The 25572-nt window shown below is 49.2% G+C and overlaps 1 protein-coding gene across 4 annotated transcripts in view; it reads right to left on the bottom strand.

Annotated features, from left to right (window-relative positions):
- Positions 1–25572, bottom strand: part of usp13 (ubiquitin specific peptidase 13) — a 59330-nt gene that overhangs the window by 13868 nt on the left and 19890 nt on the right. For 3 of the 4 annotated variants that reach the window (XM_033031290.1, XM_033031293.1, XM_033031294.1), the window contains exons 5-15: positions 25206–25348; positions 21787–21971; positions 19925–20019; positions 18634–18821; positions 16457–16528; positions 15006–15099; positions 13170–13295; positions 12521–12674; positions 10950–11124; positions 7915–8003; positions 5779–5901 (exon numbers count right to left, since the gene is read on the bottom strand). In XM_033031290.1, the coding sequence (XP_032887181.1) occupies positions 5779–5901; positions 7915–8003; positions 10950–11124; positions 12521–12674; positions 13170–13295; positions 15006–15099; positions 16457–16528; positions 18634–18821; positions 19925–20019; positions 21787–21971; positions 25206–25348 (1444 nt within the window). The remainder of the gene's footprint in view (positions 1–5778; positions 5902–7914; positions 8004–10949; positions 11125–12520; positions 12675–13169; positions 13296–15005; positions 15100–16456; positions 16529–18633; positions 18822–19924; positions 20020–21786; positions 21972–25205; positions 25349–25572) is intronic. The other variant, XM_033031291.1, reaches the window with a different exon arrangement.

The raw sequence follows: 25572 nt of genomic DNA, 5'->3' as shown, positions 1-25572 counted from the left end.
CAACCATTTTTTCGCCCGGTTTGAGCTGAATGAGGCAGAGCCTGCACCTGCAGCCGCACCCAGCACTGACAACCCGCCACTCGCTGTGAGTACGGAGGACGTCAGAAGAACACTCCGCAGGGTCAACCCCAGGAAGGCTGCTGGACCAGATGGCATCCCAGGGAGAGTATTGCGGGACTGTGCAGACCAGTTAGCGGAGGTTTTTAGCAAAATCTTTAACCTCTCTCTGTTAACGTGCACTGTCCCTAAATGCTTTAAGACTGCTACCATCGTGCCTGTACCCAAAAAACCATTAATTACGAGCTTGAATGACTATAGTCCTGTTGCTCTCACTTCGACCGTGATGAAATGTTTTGAACGGCTGGTCCTGGCCCACATTAAGTCCTCACTCCCACCCACCCTGGATCAGCATCAGTTTGCATATAGAGCAAATAGGTCAACGGAAGATGCCATCAACACAGCTCTACATTCTGCACTGGCACATCTGGAGCGTCCTGGCTCATATGTGAGGATGTTATTTGTAGATTTTAGTTCTGCATTTAATACTATCATCCCCAGCAGAATGGTGGACAAACTGTCTGATCTAGGTGTTAATGCAAACACATGTGGATGGATTAAGGACTTAACAGATCGCCCATAGATTGTCAGGATGGGGTCCAATTACTCCCCAGTCCTGACGCTCAGCACAGGAGCGCCACAAGGTTGTGTGCTGAGTCCCATTTTGTACACAATATACACTTATGACTGTATACCAACACACAGTACAAACAGGATCATCAAGTTTGCGGACGACACGACTGTGGTGGGACTGATAAACAACAACGACGAGTCTGCCTACAGAGATGAAGTCCAAAAACTGACTGTCTGGTGTACCAAAAACAACCTGGTACTCAACCCATCAAAGACAAAAGAACTTGTCGTTGACTTCAGGAGGAAGAGGAGAGAGGAACCTGCTCCCTTATACATCAAAGGAGACATGGTGGAGAGAGTCAACGACTTTAGGTTCCTGGGAATAAACATCTCCCAGGACCTCAAATGGCAAATGAACACCGTCACTCTCTTGAAGAAGTCTCATCAGCGGCTGTATTTCCTGAGGTCTCTACGGAGAGCTAACGTCTCACAGCCGCTGCTGTTGTCCTTCTATCGATGCGCCGTGGAAAGTATCCTCACCTATGGAATCCTGGTGTGGTTTGCCAGCTGTACTGTGGCTGAGAGGAGGGCGCTGCAGGGAATTATAAAAACTGCGCAGCGCATTACAAACGCTAACCTGCCCTCCTTGGATGACATATACAAGGCCCGATGCTTGCGCAGTGCCATAAATATCAAGAAGGACACATTCCACCCTGCCAACCACCTTTTTACTCTGCTACCCTCGGGGAGGCGATTCAGGTCTCTGCAGGCTCGCACCGGTAGACTAAAAAATAGTTTCTACCCATGTGCGGTAAAAGAGCTTAACTCCAATAGTGAACACTGGGAAGCAAGAAGTAACTTCGAGGAATACCGCTAAATTCTTTTAAACTCTTTTAAAAATGTATTTATTATTTTACTATTAACTGTACATATGTGTATTGGTTGTTGTGTTGTATTTCTTTTAACGGAGGAGAAGCAAATGGAATTTCGTTGCTCAGTTTTGTGCAATGACAATAAACATATTCAATTCAATTCAATTCAATTCAATAGCTTTCTCTTGAAAGTATCCAGAGAACCGGCCTCCACCGCCCTCTGAGGCAGAGAATTCCACAGGCTCACAACTCTCAGAGAAAGTGTTTCCTCGTCTCCGTTCTAAATGGCCTACCCCTTATTCTTGAACTATGGTTCTGGACTCCCCCAACATCGGGAACATGTTTCCTGCCTCTAGAGTGTCCAAACCCTTAATACTCTTATATGTTAAAATAAGATCCCCTCATAGAAACATAGAAAATAGGTGCAGGAATAAGTGTTTCCTCATCTCCGTTCTAAATGGCTTACTCTATATTCTTAAATTGTGGCCTCAGGTTCTGGACTCCCCCAACATCGGGAACATTCTACAAGCAGGGCAATCTATTCCCCTCGTGATTTTGTACGCCTCTGTAAGATCACCCCACATTCTCCTGCGCTCCAAGGAATAAAGTCTGAGTCTGCCCAACCTCTCCCTGTAGCTCAGGCCCTCAAGTCCTGGAAACATCCTCGTAAATCTTCTCTGCACCTTTCCAGCTCACTGGAATCCTTCCCACAGTGGGGTGACCAAAACTGAACACAATACTCCTCACCAAGTCAAAAATGTTTAAATGTCATATTTACTGACAATCTATATATATTACTAAAACTCTAATCTTGTTTGTTTCTACGTGTGTGTGTGTGTGTGTGTGTGTGTGTGTATGTGATCCTGAAATTACGCCAAAACGGTACACGATAGCACTATAATTTTTACACCACCCTTACTAGCAATTGTCTTGTGGTGTGTTTTTATCAAGTTTCGTTCAGATTGATGTTATATTTTACAAGTTATTCACATTTGTGATGTCTGTGATGTCTTTGCAATCAATGTAACAGAAACTCGTGCATGAGCCTCGTGACTGAGGTCAAGTGACCTTCAAGATAAAAGGCAGTGATTGGAGAATAAACGGGCTCTTGCTCTGGAACACAAACCCGGTGTGGACCTGTCCTTTGTGCTAGTCACAACGAAGCCTTACCTCAGACGAGAATACCTTACATGGTGTCAGAAGAAAAAGAAAAAAAAGGAAAAGAAGTAGAGGAGAGCAAGCCTCAAGCCTCCATGGAAGAGAAGTAGTAGAGGAAGGTTCCAACAGGACAGTGGAGCTACTACCGGCGTCGAACAAGACCGACGAAACAGAGTGAGCCCGGCCGGAAGGAGTGTCAGCCCGGTCGTGAAAGCCCCGACGCAGGGGAACGAGGTAAAGAGGAAGGTCAGCAGGCAACCAGCAGTATCGGAGGTCTGGAGTGGCCAGCAGTGGAGCGAGGTGCAGTCACGATGCAGGGGACCGGCCCCGAGAAAAAACGGCCGCGAATGGGGCGTAGGGTACGTACCCTGCCCCGACGAGCAGTCCCGACGCAGGGGAGCGAGGTGCAGCCCCGACGGCAGGTGCAGTCCCGACGGGAGAAGCTGCGACCGGCATGGCAGCAACCAGGTGAGCCCGAGAGCCAACGGTGGGCAGAGAAGCGGGACCTGCAGAGAGGTGCAGTCCCAACAGAAGAAGCGAAGAGCAAAGACACAGACACAGGTAGATGTGCTGTAGAAGTGCTGTAAAAGAAATTATATTGAAATGCTGTATGACATGCTGTAAGAAATGGGTCTCTCCCAATTGGGTTTTGTTAACCTGATATATACTGCCTCGGTACTCTTGCTCTTTTCCACAGATATGTACTGCCTCGGTTCTTTTGGACGTAAAAATAATACAGAACCATGTAATTATTTGGCTCTTTTCGACAGAAATACACTGCACTTGGTACTGCTGTGATAAAAGGAACATTCTTTCCAGGAGAAAGGGGGAATGTAAGAACAAATGTAAGAATACTATAGAACGGGGTTCTATTAGTTATTAGTGTTCAGCCTGCACAGGTGATTCAGGTGTACTAATTGGGGGGCAATCAATGTTTTGTCTTGAACATGCAGTTCATTATCTTTTCTCTTCTCCCTCATCGAGGTGATCAACCAAACTAAGTATGAGTCTGGTTGATGGAATAAAAGGGGAACCCCGTGTAGCAGTGTGTAAAAAACCCCTGGATAGCCGTGGATGGACCATCAGTAGTCAGATGCCCAGATGGGAGAAACTGGACAGAGGAGCCTGTCTTCCAGAAGCCAGCAGTAGTCTCCCAGAAGGGTCTTTAAGTAGGAGAAACATAGTCAGAGGAGCCAGTCTCCCAGGGGTGAGAAATGGCCAGAGGAGCCCATCTCCTAGATGCCAGAATAAGTCCCCAGAAGCCTAGCTAGACGAGAGGTGGGGGCCAGTCTCCCAGTCGCAGCAGAAGGCAATTGAGAGAGGCCCTTTGCTAGAGTGCAAGATTAAAGTGGACATCAGGGGAGTTGATAAACAAAGTGAAAAGGGGGAGATGTACGATCTGTAAAATGAAGAGGGAGATGTGATTTCTTGCTACGTTATGTAATCAATGTAATATGTATATAATGTAAATACAAGTGCCTGTAACATCTTGTCATAGATGTGATGTCTGTGATGTCTTTGCAATCAATGTAACAGAAACTCGTGCATGAGCCTCGTGACTGAGGTCAAGTGACCTTCAAGATAAAAGGCAGTGATTGGAGAATAAACGGGCTCTTGCTCTGGAACACAAACCCGGTGTGGACCTGTCCTTTGTGCCAGTCACAACGAAGCCTTACCTCAGACGAGAAGACCTTACAACATTCTCAACTGACATCACAATGGGATCTCTTTACATCAACTGCCCATCAACAGTGTTCCACCCAGTGCAATAAGAGATTTGTTACATACAAGGAGAAGGAGGGAATGGGGGAGGGGTGGAAAATAAATGTTATTTAGATATTGTGTTTACTGGGGGAGTGCGATAGGGGAGAGGACAGGAGTGGGGGAGCAGGAAGAAGGGGGAGGGGAGAGGAGAGAGGAGAGGGAGGGTGAAGAGGAGGGGAGGGAATGTTGGGGGATGAGGGCAAATGAGTCGCGCCTGCGCAGTTGCTGGCTATGGGTAAGTGTTGGAGTATTGCGTTGGGGGAACGGGGCCCAACGGGTCCGACTTGGTCTAGTTTGAACGATAAGACGCTTACTTACAGCAGCATAACAGGACGGTTGCTCATAGATAACACAATAAACTAAAATAGTTCTTGCTGTCTCCATCCAAGAAATTGGAGAGAATCGAGGACGCAGCCCAAACCTCCCTTCCATCGACTCCATCTACACCTCACGCAGCCTCGGCAAGGCCAGCAGCATCATCAAGGACCAGTCTCACCCCGGTCACTCCCTCTTCTCCCCTCTCCCATCGGGCAAGAGGTACAGAATTGTGAAAACGCACACACCTCCAGATTCAGGGGCAGTTTCTTCCCGGCTGTCATCAGGCAACTGAACCATCCTATCACCAACTAGAGAGCAGTCCTGAGCAACTATCAACCTCATTGGAGACCCTCGGATTTTTTTAAATCTGACTTTACTGGACTTTACCTTGCACTAAACATTATTCCCTTGATCATGTATCTGTACACTGTGGGTGGCTCGAGTGTAATCATGTATTGTCTTTCCGTTGACTGGATAACACGCAACAAAGGCGTTTCACTCTACCTCTACACGCGACAATGAGATCAACTCAAACTAAAAATTCAACAAATGTTAAAAACCCGACAACTAGTGAAAAAAATATCGGGCTCTTAAAAATAGTGGAGTCGGGGGATATGGGGTGAAGGCAGGAATTGGGGATGATCATATTGAATGGTGGTGCTGGCTCGAAGGGCTGAATGGCCTATTCCTGCACTTATTGTCTATTGTCTATAAAAAGTCCAAAGTCCTTACTAAAACTAAGGCAGTCGAATCGTTATCTATGTTTTAACAGATGGTTATTCAATTCACATGTTTAATCGATAATGTTTTATTATTAATAAAAGTTTTAGTTGTCATTCTTAACTCGCACTGTATGTCACGTTGTCACTTGTGGGTGGAGCACGAAGGCAAATTCCTTGTATGTGAATATACTTGGCCAATAAACTTATGCATTCATTCATTATACATGCGTCCAATGTGGTTTTACACATGGGAGGAGGGGGGGGGGGGGAGTGCTTCAGTTGACTGGGTGGGAGGTTCGGAAGGAATGAGTTGCCTTTACCCTGGTTGGTGAAGATGATGGGCGGGGAAATATCCGGCAGCTCTTCCTCTCCAGGCTGTAACCCCGTGGCTCGGAGATGGCAGATATCCAGCAGGTCCGGCATGTCTATGGAAACATCTGAAACATAATGCGGAGAGGTCGGTCTGTGACGTGCCTTGCAGCGAAACATGCAACGGGCTTCAAACCCTGGCAGCTTCAACAACTGAGCTATATACCATTAAAAGTACACAATCCTTCCCTTCGACCAAATCCTGATTAGAACATGTGGGGGCAGAACCGATACAAGGGGGTCCATGTCGCATTAACGATCTAACGAGATACTAAAACCTATCCCAGTGCGGCACGGTGGCGCAGCGGTAGAGTTGCCACCTCACAGCGCCAGAGACCCGGGTTCGATCCTGACTACGGGTGTTGGCTGTACAGAGTTTGCACGTTCTTTCTCCCTGCGACTGCGTGGGTTTTCTCCGGGTGCTCTGGTTTCCTCCCACCCTCCAAAGACGTGCAGGTTTGTGTAAAGATTGTAAACTGTCCCTAGTGCGTGTCGGGGATAGTGTTGGTGTGCGGGATGGTCGCTGGGTCGGCACGGACTCGGTGGGCCGAAGGGCCTATTTCTGCGCTGTATCTCTGAACTAAACCTTCCGCCTTTGAGTCCAAAGAAGGGTCCTGACCCGAAACGTCATCTATCCATTTTCTCCAAAGATGTTGCCCGACCCGCTGAGTTACTCTGGCATTTTGCATCTATCTTTGGCATAAACCAGCTTCTGCAGTTCATTTTTATAATATTTAACAGAACCTTTCAATGATTATTGATCAAATTTGGTCGAGGGCTTATTTGTTGATGCCAGAATAGGTTCAGAGCCAATTGGGAACGTAATCAGAGGACAACACAGCGAACAGCATCCTGTGTTCCTGACATGATGTCTCGTACACTCTCCTGGAGGCCGGTTCTCTGGATATTTTCAAGAGTGAGCTAAATAGGGCTCTTAAATATATCGGAGTCAGGGGATATGGGGAGGAGGCAGGAACGATCTAACGATTGTGGATGATCAGCCATGATCACATTGAATGGCGATGCTGGCTCAAAGGGCCGAATGGCCTACTCCTGCACCTATTGCAAGCGCAATCTACAGGGCCGGTCCCACCAGCATGCGCCTGCATGCGGCAAGCGTGGCCTAACGTAGTCACTTAAGCCGTACGGCCTCGCGGGGCCGGTCTCACTTCGATCGCCGGAGCCGTATGGAGTTGTGCGGAGCTGGTCCCAACATCGCGCAGGGCTCCGAAAAAACTGACCGTGTTAAAAAATTCCGTGCGGCAACAGCCTGCCGGCCCGCAGCCGCCTCAACGCCGTACGCACCGCCTCAATGCCGTACGCCCGTCGGACTTCGCTCTAACTTCACGTCACTCACTCGACCTCCGTGCGTACGGCGTCGAGGCGGCTGCGGGCTTTAGGTCGCGCTTGCCGCATGGAGTCGCATGCTCGTGGGACAGGCCCTTGACATTCCCTTTTTGTCCCAACTAGCCCATACCGACCAAGATTCCCCATCTACACTAGTCCCACCTGGCCCATATCTTTCTAAACCTATTAACCAAACCCTCCCCCCCCCCCACGCCCTCCCCACCTCCCAGCTTCCCTATCCACAACTCTTCAAACCTGTCTCACACCTAATGTTCTTTTCACTGGGCTTTGCTCCAACTATCTGCCTGCCCATCGTGACTTCTATTACTCACCAAGTTCTGACCTGACTCTCCCCTATCCCAGCTTTCATCTCCCCCTCCCCACCTTCCACCCCTCTACCAATCAGTCTGAAGATGGGTCCCGACCCGAATCGTCACTTATGCATGTTCTCCAGAACTAGACGCAAAATGCTGGAGTAACTCAGCGGGACAGGCAGCATCTCTGGAGAGAAGGAATGGGTGAGGCTTTGTGTCTTCAGACCCCATTTCCAGGGCATCTCCAGAGATGCTGCCTGACCTGCTGAGTTACTCCAGCACTTTGGGCCCTTTTGGGTATTTTAACCAACTTATTCAATAAGGCAGTACCATCATGATAGTTTGTTGTGAATTATGAATATTCTAATAACAATATACAGCTTAGACAACGTGACCAATGACAGGTTTTCACCAGCTTACCTAATTTCTTTGGCACCCAGTCAATACCGAAGGTGAATTTCTTTATTTGAATCACCAGATATTCAGGAAATGAAGCAAAGCGAATAGTCCTGTAAACAAAATATTGTCATTTTGAATATCAGAACCAGTTACTACATTTTAGACAATAGGTGCAGGAGTAGGCCATTCGGCCCTTCAGTCCAGCACCGCCATTCACTGTGATCATAGCTCATCATCCACAATCAGTACCCCTGTTCCTGCCTTCTCCCCATTTCCCCTGACTCTGCTATCTTTAAGAGCTCTAACTCTCTCTTGAAAGCATCCAGAGAATCAGCCTCCACTGCCTTCTGAGGCAGAGAATTCCACAGACTCATAACTCTCTGGGTGAAAAAGTGTTTCCTCGTCTCCATCCTATATGGCTTAACCCTTATTCTTAAACTGTGGTCCCTGGTTCTGGACTCCCCCAACATCGGGAACATGTTTCCTGCCTCTAACGTGTCCAAACCCTTAACAATATTATATATTTCAATAAGATCCCCTCTCATCTTTCTAAACTCCAGAGTGTACAAACCCAGCCGCTCCATTCTCTCAGCATATGACAGTCCCGCCATCCCGGTAATTAACCTTGTAAACCTACGCTGCACTCCCTCAATAGCAAAAATGTCCTTCCTCAAATTAGGGGACCAAAACTGCACACAATACTCCAGGTGTGGGCTCACTAGGGCCCTGTACAACTGCAGAAGGACCTCTTTGCTCCTATACTCGACTCCTCTCGTTATAAAGGCCAACATGCCATTCGCTTTCTTCACTGCCTGCTGTACCTGCATGCTTACTTTCATAGACTGATGAACAAGGACCCCCAGATCCCGTTGTACTTCCCCTTTTCCCAACGACACCATTTAGATAGTAATCTGCCTTCCTGTTTTTGATACCAAAGTGGATAACCTCACATTTATCCACATTAAACTGCATCTGCCATGCATCTGCCCGCTCCCCCAACCTGTCCAAGTCACCCTGCATTCTCATAGCATCCTCCTCACAGTTCACACTGCCACCCAGCTTTGTGTCATCTGCAAATTTGCTAATGTTACCTTCAATCCCTTCATCCAAATCATTGATGACTCCCATCCTTCCAAACTCCAGAGTATACAAGCTCAGTCGCTCCATTCTCTCAGCACATGACAGTCCCGCCATCCCATAGAAACATAGAAACGTAGAAATTAGGTGCAGGAGTAGGCCATTCGGCCCTTCGAGCCTGCACCGCCATTCAATATGATCATGGCTGATCATCCAACTCAGTATCCTGTACCTGCCTTCTCTCCATACCCCCTGATCCCTTTAGCCACAAGGGCCACATCTAACTCCCTCTTAAATATAGCCAATGCACTGGCCTCAACTACCTTCTGTGGCAGAGAATTCCAGAGATTCACCACTCTCTGTGTGAAAAATGTTTTCCTCATCTCGGTCCTAAAAGATTTCCCCCTTATCCTTAAACTGTGACCCCTTGTTCTGGACTTCCCCAACATCGGGAACAATCTTCCTGCATCTAGCCTGTACAACCCCTTAAGAATTTTGTAAGTTTCTATAAGTTCCCCCCTCAATCTTCTAAATTCTAGCGAGTACAAACCGAGTCTATCCAGTCTTTCTTCATATGAAAGTCCTGACATCCCAGGAATCAGTCTGGTGAACCTTCTCTGTACTCCATCTACGGCAAGAATGTCTTTCCACAGATTAGGAGACCAAAACTGTACACAATACTCCAGGTGTGGTCTCACCAAGACCCTGTACAACTGCAGTAGAACCTCCCTGCTCCTATACTCAAATCCTTTTGCTATGAATGCTAACATACCATTCGCCTTCTTCACTGCCCGCTGCACCTGCATGCCTACTTTTAATGACTGGTGTACCATGACACCCAGGTCTCGTTGCATCTCCCCTTTTCCTAATCGGCCACCATTCAGATAATAATCTACTTTCCTGTTTTTGCCACCAAAGTGGATAACCTCACATTTATCCACATTATACTGCATCTGCCATGCATTTGCCCACTCACCCAGCCTATCCAAAATCCAAATCCCGGGAATTAACCTGGTGAACCAGGCTGCACTCCCTCAATAGCAAGAGTGCTGGCAACATCCTTGTAAATCTTCTCTCCGCTCTGCCCAGCTTAATGTCTTCCTACCTATAGCAGGGTGACCAAAACTGAACACAATACTTCAAACGTGGCCTCACCAATATCTTGCACAATAATGAACAAATATCAAATCAAATCAGCCACAATCATATCAAATGGCAGAGCAGACTGAGGAGTCTAGAGGCAACTCCAGCCCCCACTTCACTACCCAGCATGGAAATAAATCTTAGCAACAGTTAGGGCGGCACAGTGGCGCAGCGGGTGGAGCTGCTGCCTCACAGCCCCGGGTTTGATCCTGACTACAGGTGCTGTCTGTGTTGGGTTCATACATTCTCCCCGTGACCGCGTGGGTTTTCTCCGGGTGCTCCGGTTTCCTCCCACACTGAAAAATCGGGTTAATCGGGCCCTGTGTAAATTGCGCCAAGTGTGTAAAGGGGCTGTCCCACTGTAGGTGTTAATTCAAGAGTTCTCCCGAGTTTGCCCTGATTCGAACTCTGAGATATACGGTAATGGCCGCTCGTAGGTACTCGGGGCTCTCGTGGACATTTTTCAACATGTTGAAAAATCTTCACGAGTCCTTACGGTCTTACCGCATTTCCCGAGTACCTGCCGTTAGCATTACGAGCCGCTAAGAGACGTCCCCGAGCTCCGACGTACCCGCTACGTACATTCTACGTGCTTATCACGAGTTTGATTTTTTTTTTTAACTCGGGAGAGCTCTTGAATGACCTCGTACAGTGGGACAGGGCGTTAAGGAATGGATGAGAACGTGGGATATCGAGGAAATATAATTATCCTAAATCGGATAAAGTTCTATTGTATGGTAACTGGGTGTGCGCGGGTCACCATTGTTCGACGCGGACTGGGTGGGCCGAGGGGCCTGTTTCCATGCTGTCTCGCTAGATTAATGTCAAACACGTACTTTATTGCTGCCGACTTTGCCTGCAGTGCGCTGCTCCAGAAGTCCGCCACGTTTTCTGGCTCCTGATAGGCTTGAAGGCAACCACTGTAGGGGATTCTGGCTCGGACCACCTCGCGTAAAGGCCGCTTCACTATCTCCGCTTCTCGCCTCCTTAACTCATACGCAATTAGTTCCTCTGTAAGGCCGGCAAAAGGAACGCAATTTAACGATGCTTCGAAAATGGCACTGAGAGCATTCACATCATCTCATTATAAAAATAATTCCCCTTCATTGTTTGGATGTAATCTTGAAGTCAACATTAACAAAGACACCAAGTGCTGGAGTAACTTAGCGTGTGTGTGTGTGTGTGTGTGTGTGTGTGTGTGTGTGTGTGTGTGTGTGGAGGTGTGGGGGTGTGGGTGTGTGTGTATGTGTATGTGTGGGTGTATATTAATGTGTGTGGGTGTATATTAATGTGTGTGTGTGTGTGCGTGTGTGTGCGCGTTTGTGTGGGGTTGGGTATGTGGGTGTGTGGGTGTAGGAGGGATGTGTGCGTGTGTGTGTAAATATTTATGTGTGTGTATGTGAGGTTAGGTGTGTGGCGGTGTTTGTATATATATATGTGTGTGTGTGTGTGTGTGCTGTGTGTGCTGTGTTGTGTGTGTGTGCTGTGTGTGTGTGTGTGTGTGTGTGTGTGTGTGTGTGTGGAGGGTGTGGGGTGTGGGGTGTGTGTATGTGTATGTGTGGGTGTATATTAATGTGTGTGGGTGTATATTAATGTGTGTGTGTGTGTGCGTGTGTGTGCGCGTTTGTGTGGGGTTGGGTATGTGGGTGTGTGGGTGTAGGAGGGATGTGTGCGTGTGTGTGTAAATATTTATGTGTGTGTATGTGAGGTTAGGTGTGTGGCGGTGTTTGTATATATATATGTGTGTGTGTGTGTGTGTGTGTGTGTGTGTGTGTGTGTGTGTGTGTGTGTGTGTGTGTGTGTGTGTGTGTGTGTGTGTGTGTGTGTGTGTGCGTGCGTGCGTGCGTGTGTGTGAGACATCTTGGTCGGCATGGAAGAGTTGGGCCGAAGGGCCTGTTTCCGTGCTGCATGACTCCAGTGTGGGTTCAGTTACGGGCTCCGTGATACAAGTGTAATACAAGTCAGACAGCATCTCTGGAGAAAAGGAATAGCTGACGTCTTGAGCTGGAACCCTTCCTCAGACGGTTCTGAAGAAGGGTCTAAATCTGTCAAGAAAGGTAAGTTGAACAAAACATGAATGAGTCTGAGGAAGGATCTCAACTTCTTCCTTCTCCCCAGCGATGCTGCCTGTCCCGCTGAGTTGCTCCACAATTTTGCATCCATCTTCGGTGGAAACCAGCATCTGCAGTTCCTTCCTACACAAGTGAGATGAGTTCAGAATGATAGCGTGGAAACAGGCCCTTCGGCCTGACTTGCCCACACCGGCCAACATGTCCCAGCTACACTCGTCCCACCTGCCTGGGTTGGGCCCATATCCCTCCAATTCTCAAGCCGTGATCATAGGTAATCCCTCCACTTTCCCACGAGTTTCCCCGCATCTATACCAGGTCCAGTGCTGTAGAAGCACCTTTGTTGCTGGCAGCCTCCAGCAGGGCGGGCAGTTGCATGATATAGTCCACTCTCTGCTTGTATTTGACCATCCTCGACTGGCAACACTGCACACGCTCCTCCACCATAAAGCGAAAGACCTCACTGGGATCGTCCGTACCACTGCTGTTTCTCTGGAACGCAACAAAAGAGAGGTCTTAGTTTAGTTTAGAGACACAGCGCGCTAACGGGCCCTTCAGCCCACCGAGCCAGCGATCAGCCCGTACACTAATATTACCCTACACACTGGGAACCATCTACAATTTACCTACAGACCCTAATAACGTACAAACCCGCACGTCTTTGGGACGTGGGAGGAAACCGGAGCACCCGGAGAAAACCCACGAGGTCACGGGGAGAAGGAACAAACTCTGTACAGACAGCGCCCGTAGTCAGGATCAAAGCCAGGTCTCTGGCGCTGTAAGGCAGCAACTCTACCGCAGCCCCGCCTTGCTGTACCATCTTGTGCTTGTGATATATCTCTGAACTACAGTATAACGTGATGGTCTTGGTTTTACGCTTGGCACAGGCATTGTGGGCCGAAGGGCCTGTTGACGTGATGTGCTGCGGTCCTATACTAAAGTAGAATTTGGAATTGAAGTGAAGACTATCTACAGCTGGAGACTTACATCGACAAGGCCAATTAAATGCAGAAAGAATTCTAGCGCATCTTGCTGTCGATTCGATGAAAACTCTGGATGTCCTTTCCCGACCAACGCTTTAAACATTCTGGGCACCATCCCCTGCTGCTGGGACTGTAATCAATAAAACAGAGCTGTGAATAACGTAGATGATCAGTTCCAGACAGAAAAAGAGGGGGCGAGAGGGGAGCAAATGTCAAAGGTCAGTGTGGCGAGAGAGGAGCAAATGTCAAAGGTCAGTGTGGTGAGAGTGGGTCAAACGTCAATCCGGTGAGAGGGGAGCAAAGGTCAATTGGATGAGAGGGAGCAAAGGTCAATTGGATGAGGGGGAGCAAAGGTCAAAAGGGGTGTGGGGCAAAGGTCAAAGGGGGTGAGGGGCAAAGGTCAAAGGGGGTGAGGGGCAAAGGTCAAAGGGGGTGAGGGGCAATGGTCAAAGTGGTCAGATGGGGTCAGAGGTCAATGGAATGAGAGGGGACAAAGGTCAATGGGAGTGAGAGGGGAGCAATGGTCAAAGTGTGATAGGGCCAAAGATGGGAGGTCAAATGTATGAATGAAAATCACGCCTTCAGGTTTATATCAAGACGCAGCTCTATACGACTTTGGTTAGGCCGCATTTGGCTAGGCTGCATTTGGTTAGGCCGCATTTGGCTAGGCCGCATTTGGCTAGGCCGCATTTGGCTAGGCCGCATTTGGCTAGGCCGCATTTGGCTAGGCCGCATTTGGAGTGTTGCATGCAGTTCTGGTCGCCCCCATTACAGGAAGGAAGTGGAGGCTTGGAGAGCGTCCCACCAAGATGCGGGACAGAACGCCACAGGAGATCCTTCTTCCTTGTGGCCATCAAACTGTACAATTCCTCCCCCTTCTGTCGTGGGGTCGACTGAGTGACTCTCTCCCCCCCTCCCCCCCACACCCCCCCCAATCTTTGCACATCTCCAATCCTTTCCGCTCATCACTTTAATTTCACGTTTCATGTGTCTTGTTGTGTTTAATGACTATTGGCAGATCAATCTCCCTCCTGGGATGAATAAAGTTCTATTGTGGCATACTGTAGACAGGGTAGACAGTCAGAACCTTTTTCCCAGGATGGAAAAATCTAACGCTCTCAGGCATAAGGTGGGGCAAAGTTTAAAGGTTAAAGGTTGGACAGACTTGGATTGGTTTCTCTGGAATGCCGGAGGTCGTGGGGAGACCTAATAGAAGTTTATAAAACTATGAGAGGCGAGGATAGGGTAGATAGTCAGAACCTTTCTCCCAGGGACTATCTTTAATCGGACTTTGACGGCTTTAAAGCCCTGTCCCACTGTACGAGTTCATTCAAGAGTTCTCCCGAGTTTGCCCTGATTCGAACTCGGAGATTTACGGTAATGGCCGCTCGTAGGTACTCGGGGCTCCCGTGGACATTTTTCAACATGTTGAAAAATCTTCACGAGTCTTCCCGAACTTACCGCGTTTCCCGAGTACCTGCCGTTAATGTTACGAGCCGCTAAGAGACGGCCCCGAGCTCCGACGCACCCGCTGCATACATTCTACGTGCTTACCACGAGTTTGATTTTATTTAAAAACTCGGGAGAGCTCTTGAATGAGCTCGTACAGTGGGACAGGGCTATCACCTTGCACTAAACATTATCAGGGCTCGATTGTAATCAGGTATTGTCTTTCCGCTGACTGGTTAGCATGCAACAAAAGCTTTTCACTGTACCTCGGTACACGTGACAATAGACTAAACTCAAACTGAAGGATGGAAAGTCAAGCACCAGGGGGCGTAGTTTGAAGGTGATGGGGGGGGATCAAAGTTATCAAGCTGGTAGGAATGGAGTCAAATACCTTGTACTCTTCTTTCATCACCTGTTCAATTACATCCGACTTCATTGGCGGTCTGGAGTATTGACCAGAGAGCAGGGCATGTCCCATCTTGGCCCTTTAGAAACAAAATCACACCTTTCACATCCAGTCCGTTGTGAAACACATGCTGATAAGATCACAAAGTCATAAGAGATAGGAGAAGAATTAGGCCATTCGGCCCATGAAGTCAACTCTGCCATTTAATCGTGGCTGATCTATCTCTCCCTCCTAACCTCAGTCTCCTGCCTTCTCCTCATAACCATTGACACCAAGAATCTATCTATCTCTGCCTTAAAAATATTCACTGACTTGGCCTCCTCAGCTGTCTGTGGCAATGAATTCCACAGATTCACCACCCTCTGACTAAAGAAATTGCCCTTCATCTCCTTCCTAAAAGAACGTCCTTTAATTCTGAGGCTGTGACCTCTAGTCCTAGACTCTCCCACTGGTGGAAACTCTCCACGTCAACTCCATCCAATGAGTTTCCCCAGCAATTTTGTGTACCATCCAAGCCTATTCCTGTTCTGTACATTTCAATGAGGTCCCCCCTCATTCTTCAAAACTCCAGCGAGTACAGGCCCAGTGCCGACAAACGCTCATGATAGGTTAACCTACTCATTCCTGGGATCATTCTTGTAAACCTCCTCTGGACCCTCTCCTGAGCCAGCACATCCTTCCTCAGATATGGGGCCCAAAATTGCTCGCAATATTCCAAATGTGGCCTGACCAGCGCCTTATCAGGAACGGGGTACTGATTGGGGATGATCAGCCAGGATCACATTGAATGGCGGGCCGAATGGCCTACTCCTGCACCTATTGTCTATTGTCTATTATTGACCCTCAACATTACATCGCTGTTTTTGCATACCAGCCCTGGTGAATTAAATGCTATCTGGATTACTCCACCGATCTTCCCCAGAATTCCTCTCCTGTGAACCTCTTTGTAACCCCGAACGGTATTGCGGCACGGTGGTGCAGCGGGTAGAGCTGCTGCCTCACAGCGCCAGAGACCCGGGTTCCATCCTGACTACGGGTGCTGTCTGAACAGAGCTAACCCGAGGGTTATTCTCCGGCTGCTCCAATTTCCTCCCACACTCATAAGGTCATAAGTGATAGGAGCAAAATCCCAACCTGAAACGTCACCCCGCTCCTGACGCCCCCCCCCCTCCCCCCCCCACCTCCCCTGACCTGGGGGGGGTCAGAGGCCAATTAACATACAAATCTGCTTGTCTTTGGAGGTCAATAAGAGATACGAGTTAGTGCGGGTGTCGGGTGTTACGGGGAGAAAGCGGGAGAATGGGGTTAGGAGGGAGAGATAGATCGGCCATGACTGAATGGCGGAGTAAACCTGCTGGGCCGAATGGCCTATTTCTGCTCCTATCCCTCATGACCTGGTGAAATCATTGTTTCGATTTGCAGAATCAGTTACTTACATCTGTGTATCGAAGTCTTGAGTTGGGTCCAGAGGAGAGTAATCGAATATTCTTTGGAGATTTCCCACATACCTGGAAAACAAGAGTGCACTGTGTACGTTTACCCATGTATTCTTGCAAGCGAGACCGTCTCACGTGGCAACCATTCTCCCCACCCATCCCCCCCCCCCCCCCCCCCCCCCCCCCCCCGCCCCCATATTTTGACCTTTTGTCCCTTATTTGGGAGTGAGAAAGTTGGTGCGATTGGTGAGAATGATGTGCGATTGTGAACCAGCCACGGGGTCTTGGGTCGGCTCCTGTGGAAGTGTTTGATGGGCAGTAACCAGCAGGACATGAGGGACCCCAGAGGCAGGTCTGTGATCTCGGGTCCCAGCGGGGGACCAGAGACAGAGAAGGGGACGCAGGTGTGAAGTGACAGAGATGTCTCTGGGTGGCAGGCTGCGCATACATTGGTGTAAAACTCACTGGGGTCCCATCGCCTACTTCCCCAGGGGGACTCCGAGGGTCTGAGACAATAGACAACAGGTGCAGGAGTAGGCCATTCGGCCATTCGAACCAGCACCGCCATTCACTGTGATCATGGCTGATCATCCCCAATCAGTACCCCGTTCCCGCCTTCTCCCCAAATCCCCTGACTCCGCTATCTTTAAGACCCCTATCTAGCTCTCTCTTGAAAGTATCCAGAGAACCGGCCTCCACCGCCCTCTGAGGCGGAGAATTCCACAGACTCACAACTCTCTGTGAGAAAAAGTGTTTCCTCGTCTCCGTTCTAAATGGCTTACCCCTTATTCTTAAACTGTGCGGGCCCTGGTTCTGGACTCCCCCAACATCAGGAACATGTTTCCTGCCTCTAGCGTGTCCAAACCCTTAATAATCTTATTATTAAGACCGGGCCAGAGACCTCGCCGCGGCAAGTAAACCCAGCCCGTGAACGGTCACATCGAAGGCTGCAGGCAACAACATCATTGTTTCACCAATGACGCACCCACACAGCGCGGAACAAAGTTGGGAGATTGCTCTTGGACAAGAGTTGGGTAGCTGTAGGCCGTAGAGTCGCTGCCTCACAGCGCCAGAGACCCGGGTTCGATCCTGGCTACGGGCGCTACCTGTACGGAGTTTGCACCTTCTCCCCGTGACCCGCGTGGATTTTCATCGTAAGGTTATAAGGACATGTGATAGGAGCAGAATTAGGCCATTCGGCCCATCAAGTCTACTCCGCCATTCAATCATGGCTGATCTACCTCTCCCTCCTAACCCCATTCTCCTGCCTTCTCCCCATAATCCCGGACACCTGTACTAATCAAGAATCTCTCCATCTCGGCCTTAAAAATATCCATTGACTTGGCCTCCACAGCCTTCTTTGGCAAAGAATTCCACAGATTCACCACCCTCTGATTGAAGAAATTCCCCCTTGTCACCTTCATAAAGGAATGTCCTTTAATTCTGAGGCTGCACCCTCTAGTCCTAGACTCTCCCACTAGTGGAAACATCCTCTGCACATCCCGTCTATCCAAGCCTATCTCCAGGTGCTCTGGTTTCCTCCCACACTCCACAGACGTGCTGGACAGGTTTGTAGGTTAACTGACCTGGTATGACTGTAAATTGTCCCGAATGTGTAGAGGCTAGTGTTAGTGTGCGGGGATCGCTGTCTTTGGGATGTGGGGCGAAACCAGAGCACCTGGAGGAAACCCACGTGGTCACAGGGGAGAAGGTGCAAACTCCACGCACAGATAGACGGCACCCAAGGTCAGGATCGAACCTAGGTCTCCGGCCCTGTGAGGCAGTGGCTCTACCAGCTGCGCCACTGTGTCTATGGAAATGAAAGCACTGGTCAAGCAGTCTAGTTTAGTTTAGAGATACAGCGCTGAAACAGGCCCTTCGGCCCATCGAGCTCGCACCCACATGCGATCCCCGCACACTAACACACACCGGAGACAATTTATACATTTATACCGAGCCAATTAAGCTACAAACCTGCAGGTCTTTGGAGTGTGGGGGGAAACTGAGGATTTCGGAGGAAACCCACGCGGGTCACGGGGAGAACGTGCAAACTCCGCACAGGCAGAGAGACTGCACCCGAGGCAGCAACTCTACCACTGCGTTGCCGTTTATTTTGGAAGGTAAACCAAATTTGCCAAAGGCCGTGGAGAGGGAACGGGCGGGCGTTGGGAGCTCACCTTCGCTGGAAGTCGGGGATGCTGAAGATGACTTGCAGGACGGAGCTGAGGAAGCAGCTGTTGCCCAGGTTCCTGATGCCGGTGTAGCCCGACCCGTAGATGGCCTTCAACTTTGTCCCCGACTCCTGCACCATCTCCCACTCGCTCACTCGTGGCTTCATGTCCATCACCGCACTCACGTTCTCAGTCTGCGGAACAGACGCCATTAATCATCCGCATCCAATCCAGTTCAATAGACAATTGACAATAGACAATAGGTGCAGGAGTCGGCCATTCGGCCCTTCGAGCCAGCACCGCCATTCAATGTGATCATGGCTGATCATCCCCAATCAGTACCCCGTTCCTGCCTTCTCCCCATATCCCCTGACTCCGCTATTTTTAATAGCCCTATCTAGTTCTAGCATGTCCAAACCCTTAATAATCTTACATGTTTCAATAAGAATCCCTCTCATCCTTCTAAACTCCAGAATATACAAGCCCAGCCGCTCCATTCTCTCAGCATATGACAGTCCCCAAAGGGTTCAACGAAGATTGACGAGGATGTTGCCAGGACTAGAGGGTGTGAGCTATCGGAAGAGGTTGAGTAGGCTGGGACTCTATTCCATGGAGCGCAGGAGGATGAGGGTGATCTTATAGAGGTGTACAAAATCATGAGAGGAATAGATCAGGTAGATGCACAGAATCTCTTGCCCAGAGTAGGGGAGTCCAGAACCAGGGGCCACAGTTTGAGAATAAGGGGTAAGCCATTTAGAAAGGAGAGTTCACACAGAGAGTCGTGAGTCTGTGGAATTCTCTGCCTCAGAGGGCGGTGGAGGCCGGCAGAGTCAGGGGATATGGGGAGAAGGCAGGAACGGGGTACTGATTGTGGATGATCAGCCATGATCACATTGAATGGCCATGATCATATTTGCTGGCTCAAACGGCCGAATGGCCTACTCCAATGGCCTACTAGTGTCTATTGTCTATTGAATCGAGGACCAGAAGACATAGGATCAAGGTGAAGGGGAAAAGATTTAATAGCAAATCTTTCTCACACAAAGGATGGCGGGTGTATGGAACAAGCTGCCAGAGGAGGTAGTTGAGGCTGGGACTATCCCATTGTTTAAGAAACAGTTAGACAGGTAGACAATAGACAATAGACGCGCAATAGCACCGCCATTCAATGTGATGTTGGTTGATGGATACATGGATAGGACAGGTTTGGAGGGATATGGACCAAGCGCAGGCAGGTGGGTCTGGTGTAGCTGGGCCATGTAGGCCGGTGTGGGCTATGACTCTATTCTGCATGTACCGTCTGCATCTTCAACATGTCGATACCAAAGTGCATCAGGTGTTCGGCGATGTTTGCATCGAGCACTGCTTCCTCCTCATCGAATGAGTACACGTCTGCAAGGATAGAAAAAATGCACTGATTCAAGACCAGTCTTCACCCCGACTCCAATCCCCTGTCACCTATTTCCCACATGCCTCTCCCTCCCCCCCCCCACCCCCACCCTTCCCTTCTGCCCACATTCCCCCCCTCCCCTTCCATCTGAGGGTGGTGAATCTGTGGGATTCTTTGCCGCAGACGGCTGTGGAGGCCAAGTTAATGGACATTTTTAAGGCAGAGATAGATGGATTCTTGATCAGTGCGGGTGTCAGAGGTTAGGGGGAGAAGGCAGGAGAATGAGGTTAGGAGAAAGAGAGATAGATCAGCCACGAACGAATGGCGGAGTAGACCTGATGGGTCGAATGGCCTGATTCCGCTCCTATCACTTATGACCTTTCCATCTCGCTGACTCCTCTTCGCTCCGCATCAGCCCCCCTTTTGTCTCCTTCTCACCTCCAGCCTTTGTCACCCACGCCGCCCGTCAGCTGAAAACGAGACTTGAGGAACTGCAGGCGCTGGAATCTTGGATAAAGCACAAAGTGCTGGAGGAACTCAGCGGGTCAGGCAGCATGTGTGGTGGGAATGGACAAAATGCTCTATCTTTCTTGCCCCCCTACACCCTCCCCCCCCCCCACCCCCCACCCCACCCCACCCCCACCCCACCACAGCCCTGCAATCAGTCTGAAGAACAATCCCGACCCGAAACCATATGGTGATAGGAGCAGAATTAGGCCATTTGGCCCATCAAGTTAACTCCGCCATACAATCATGGCTGATCAATCTGGTTAATTCCCGGGATGGCGGGACTCACATATGATGAGAGAATGGGTCGACTGGGCTTGTATTCACTGGAATTTAGAAGGATGAGAGGGCATCTTATAGAAACATATATAAGGGATTGGACAGGCTAGATGCAGGAGTTTTTTTCCCAGATGTTGTGGGAGTCCAGAACCAGGAGTCACAGTTTAAGAATAAGGGGAACTGAGATGAGGAAAAACCTTTTCACCCTGAGAGTTGTGAATCTGTGGAATTGTCTGCCACTGAAGACAGTGGAGAGTTAGATACAGCTCTTAGGACTAACGGAATCAAGGGATATGGGGAAAAAGCAGGAACGGGGTACTGATTTTGGATGATCAGCCATGATCATATTGAGTGATGGTGCTGGCTCGAAGGGCCGAATAGCCTACTCCTGCACCTATTGTCTATGTTTCTACCTCTCTGTCTCTCCGAACCCCATTCTCCTGCCTTCTCCCCATAACCCCTGACACCCGTACTAATCAAGAAATGTCACCTATCCATGTTCTCCACAGATGCTGCCTGACCCACTGAGTTACTCCAGCACTCTGTGAAACGTCACCTATCCATATTCTCCACAGATGCTGCCTGACCCGTTGAGTTACTCCAGCACTCTGTGAAACGTCACCTTTCCATGTTCTCCACAGATGCTGCCTGACCCGCTGAGTTATTTTATTTAATTCACATGTTTAATCAATAATGTTTTAATTATTAATATTTAATGTTTTATGTGTCATTCCTAACTGTCACTGTATGTCATGTTGTCACTTGCGGGCGGAGCACCGAGGCAAATTCCTTGTATGTGAATACTTGGCCAATAAACTTATTCATTCATTCATAATTCATTATTTCATTATTCCAGCACTCTGTGACTTTCCTAGGTCATTAACGTATAGTTTAATATTGAAACGGATGATCTAACTGGTGGATAGCACGCAACAAAAGCCTTTCACTGTACCTCGGCTCACGTGACAATAAACTGAGCTGACCTGCGCCGTCTGGTGTGATAGTTCCCAGTTTGACGGCCAAGGGGTATTTCTTCTTGCGGTAATGTTCCAGGGCATGTCCGTTCCCTCCGCTGCCGTCGAAGAACCACTTGCCACAGAGCACGGTGCCATCCGTCAGGTTGAGCCACAGGTTGTCCCGCAGGTCACACCAGGCACACTTCCACCCACTGCATCGACATGCCGACAAGGCAGGACAGGACAGGAGAAGGCAGCGTTAGAATTTACACTCAACCCTCCCGCTGGTTAACATCAGTCAACGGCGAGAAAACAAACTCCTGCATTCTGTCAGAGGTGTACACATCCATCTTAAGAGTAACCAACCACCTGCGTTATGGAGTGATACAGCGTGGAAACAGGCCCTTCGGCCCAACTTGCCCACACCAGCCAACAGTGTCCCAGCTACGCTAGTCCCACCTGCCCGCATTTGGCCCTTATCCCTCCAAACCTGTCCTATCCATGTACCTGTCTAACTGTTTCTTCAATGTTGGGACAGTCCCAGCCTCAACTACCTCCTCTGGCAGCTTGTTCCATAGACCCACCAGCCTTTGTGTAAAAAGGTTACACTCAGTTTCCTATTAAAACTTCCCCCCTCCCCCTCACCTTGAACCTATGTCCTCTGGTCCTCGATTCCCCTACTCTGGACAAGAGACTCTCTGCATCTTCCTGATCTATTCCCCTCATGATCTTATACACCTCTATAAGATCACCTCTCATCCTCCTGTGCTCCAAGGAATAGAGTCCCAGCTTTCTCAACGTGTCCACATTGTCACATTAGATTCTAGATATCATAGAACAGTGAACAGTGCAGCACAGGATCAGGCCCTTCGGCCCATAACGTCCGTGCTGAACAAGTTAAGCCTATCTTTGCTGCCTGCACATGATCCATATCTCTGTATTTAGTATATAAAGCGAATCGTCCGATCAGCTGAGAAGGTTATTGGCTGCAACCTTCCCTCCATTGACGAACTATACACTGCAAGGGCCAGGAAGCGAGCAGGCAAGATCATCTCTGACCCCTCTCACCCTGGTCACAAACTCTTTGAATCACTTCCCTCAGGAAGGCGACTCCGCACTGTCAAAGCTGCCACAGCCAGACATGAAAACAGCTTTTTTTCCCACGAGTAGTAGCTCTACTCAATAACCAAAAACCTGTAGCCTCCTTTTGCTCTGGTTTTTTGTTTGGTTCCACATGTTTAATCAATAATGTTTTATTATTAATGTTCAATGTTTTATGTGTCATTCCTAACAGTCACTGTATGTCATGCTGTCACTTGCGGGCGGAGCACCAAGGCAAATTCCTTGTATGTGAATACTTGGCCAATAAACTTATTCATTCACTTATTCATAAATCCTTCAGTAAACAAAAATCACCAAACAATAATGCAGCAACACCAGCACTATGCCACCGAGCTGCCCAAGGTTAACCACTCGTATTGTTTACTCTGGGACATCAGAGGCTCTAGGGAGACCTGACAGGAACATATACAATTATCAGAGGCATACTGTAGATTGAGTAAACAGTCAGAAACAGTTCCCCAGGGTGGAAATATTCAATACTAGAGGACATAACTTGAACGATTGTCATATGCTGAGAGAATGGAGCGGCTGGGCTTGTATACTCTGGAGTTTAGAAGAATGAGAGGGGATCTTATTGAAACATATAAGATTATTAAGGGTTTGGACACGCTAGAGGCAGCAAACATGTTCCCGATATTGGGGGAGTCCAGAACCAGGGGCCACAGTTTAAGAATAAGGGGTAAGCCATTTAGAACGGAGATGAGGAAACACTTTTTCACCCAGAGAGTGGTGAGTCGGTGGAATTCTCCGCCTCAGAGGGTGGTGGAGGCCGGTTCTCTGGATACTTTCAAGAGAGAACTAGATAGGGCTCTTAAAGATAGCGGCGTCGGGGGGGGGATATAGGAACTAATTGGGGATGATCAGCCATGATCACATAGAATGGCGGTGCTGGCTCGAAGGGCCGAATGGCCTACTCCTGCACCTATTGTCTATTGTGAGGTGCAGGTTTGTGGGGTTTTTTTACACAGAGGGTGGTGGGTGGCTGGAAGGTGCTGCCAGAGGTGGTGGTGGAGACAGATATGATAGTGGCGTTTAAGAGGCTTTTGGACAGGCGCATGGATATGCAGGGAATGGAGGGATATGGATCACGTGCAGGCAGGCAGAGGAGATTAGTTCATAGAAGAAGAATAGCGGCACGGTGGCGCAGCGGTAGAGTTGCTGCCTCACAGCGCCAGAGACCCGGGTTCCATCCAGACTACGGGCGCTGCCTGTATGGAGTTTGTACCTTCTCCCCGTGACTGCGTACGTCATCTCCGAGAATGTTGGTTTCCTCCCACACTCCAAAGACAGTTTGTAGGTTAATTGGCTTGGTGTAAATGTAAACTGTCCCTGCTGTGTGCAGGATAGCATTAGTGTGTAGGATAGCATTAGTGTGTAGGATAGCATTAGGCTCGGTGGGCCGAAGGGCTGGTTTCTGCGCTGTATCTCTAAACTAAACTAAAGTTTAGGAAGGAACTGCAGATGCTGGTTTAAACCGAAGATAGACACAAAATGCTGGAGTAACTCACCCATTCCTTCTCTCCAGAGATGCTGCCTGTCCTGCTGAGTTACACCAGCATTTTGCGTCTACCTTCGGTGGAAACCAGCATCTGCAGTTCCTTCCTACACAAGTGAGATGAGTGCCGAATCATAGAGTGATCCAGCGTGGAAACAGGCCCTTCAGCCCGACTTGCCCATACTGGCCAACATGTCCCAACTACAATAGTCCCACCTGCCCACGTTTAACAGCATCATTGTGGCTTACCCCTTGTTCTTAAACTGTGGCCCCTGGTTCTGGACTCCCCCAACATCGGGACCATGTTTCCTGCCTCTAGCGTGTCCAAACCCTTAATAATCTTATATGTTTCAATAAGATGCCCTCTCATCCTTCTAAACTCCAGAGTGTACAAGCCCAGCTGCTCCATTCTCTCAGCATATGTCAGTCCTGCCATCCCGGGAATTAACCTTGTAAACCTACGCTGCACTCCCTCAATAGCAAGACTGGCCTTCCTCAAATTAGGGGGCCAAAACTGAACACAATACTCCAGGTGTGGCTCACTAGGGCCCTGTACAACTGCACAAGGACCTCTTTGCTCCTATACTCAACTCCTCTTGTTATAAAGGCCAACATGCCATTCGCTTGCTTCACTGCCTGCTGTACCTGCATGCTTGCTTCCATAGACTGATGTACAAGGACGCCCAGATCCTGTTGTACTTCCCCTTTTCCCAACTTGACACCATTTAGATAGTAATCTGCCTTCCTGTTTTTGCTACCAAAGTGGATAACCTCACATTCATCCACATTAAACAGCATCTTCAGGTCGAGACCCTCCTATGATGCTGACCTGGGCGGGATACGCACTCCGTTGTCCAGCTGGTGGAGGTTGTCCTCGTGTTTCGAATGCTTCAGCTCCTCTTCCCAGGATTCGGCATCTTGTTTTCCGTACGGAGACGGCGCGGTCAGGACCGCATCGCAGGCGATGGTCACCTGGAGAGTGGCGGATGGAGAAAAGCGACAGGAAAACACACACAGGGTTGAGTGGGGGGAGACGCACGTCAGCCATGACTGAACCGGCAGAGTAGACCTGGGAAGTCACGGTGGCGCAGCGGTAGAGTTCCTGCCTTACAGCGAATGCAGCGCCGCAGGCCCGGGTTCGATCGCAACTACGGATGTTGTCTATCCGGAGTTTGCACGTACTCCCCGTGACCTGC

Source organism: Amblyraja radiata, chromosome 13, assembly GCF_010909765.2.
Source record: "Amblyraja radiata isolate CabotCenter1 chromosome 13, sAmbRad1.1.pri, whole genome shotgun sequence".
Classification (NCBI taxonomy): domain Eukaryota; kingdom Metazoa; phylum Chordata; class Chondrichthyes; order Rajiformes; family Rajidae; genus Amblyraja; species Amblyraja radiata.
The sequence above is the reverse complement of the archived record's forward strand: the minus strand, read 5'-3'. Positions and strand labels throughout refer to the sequence as shown.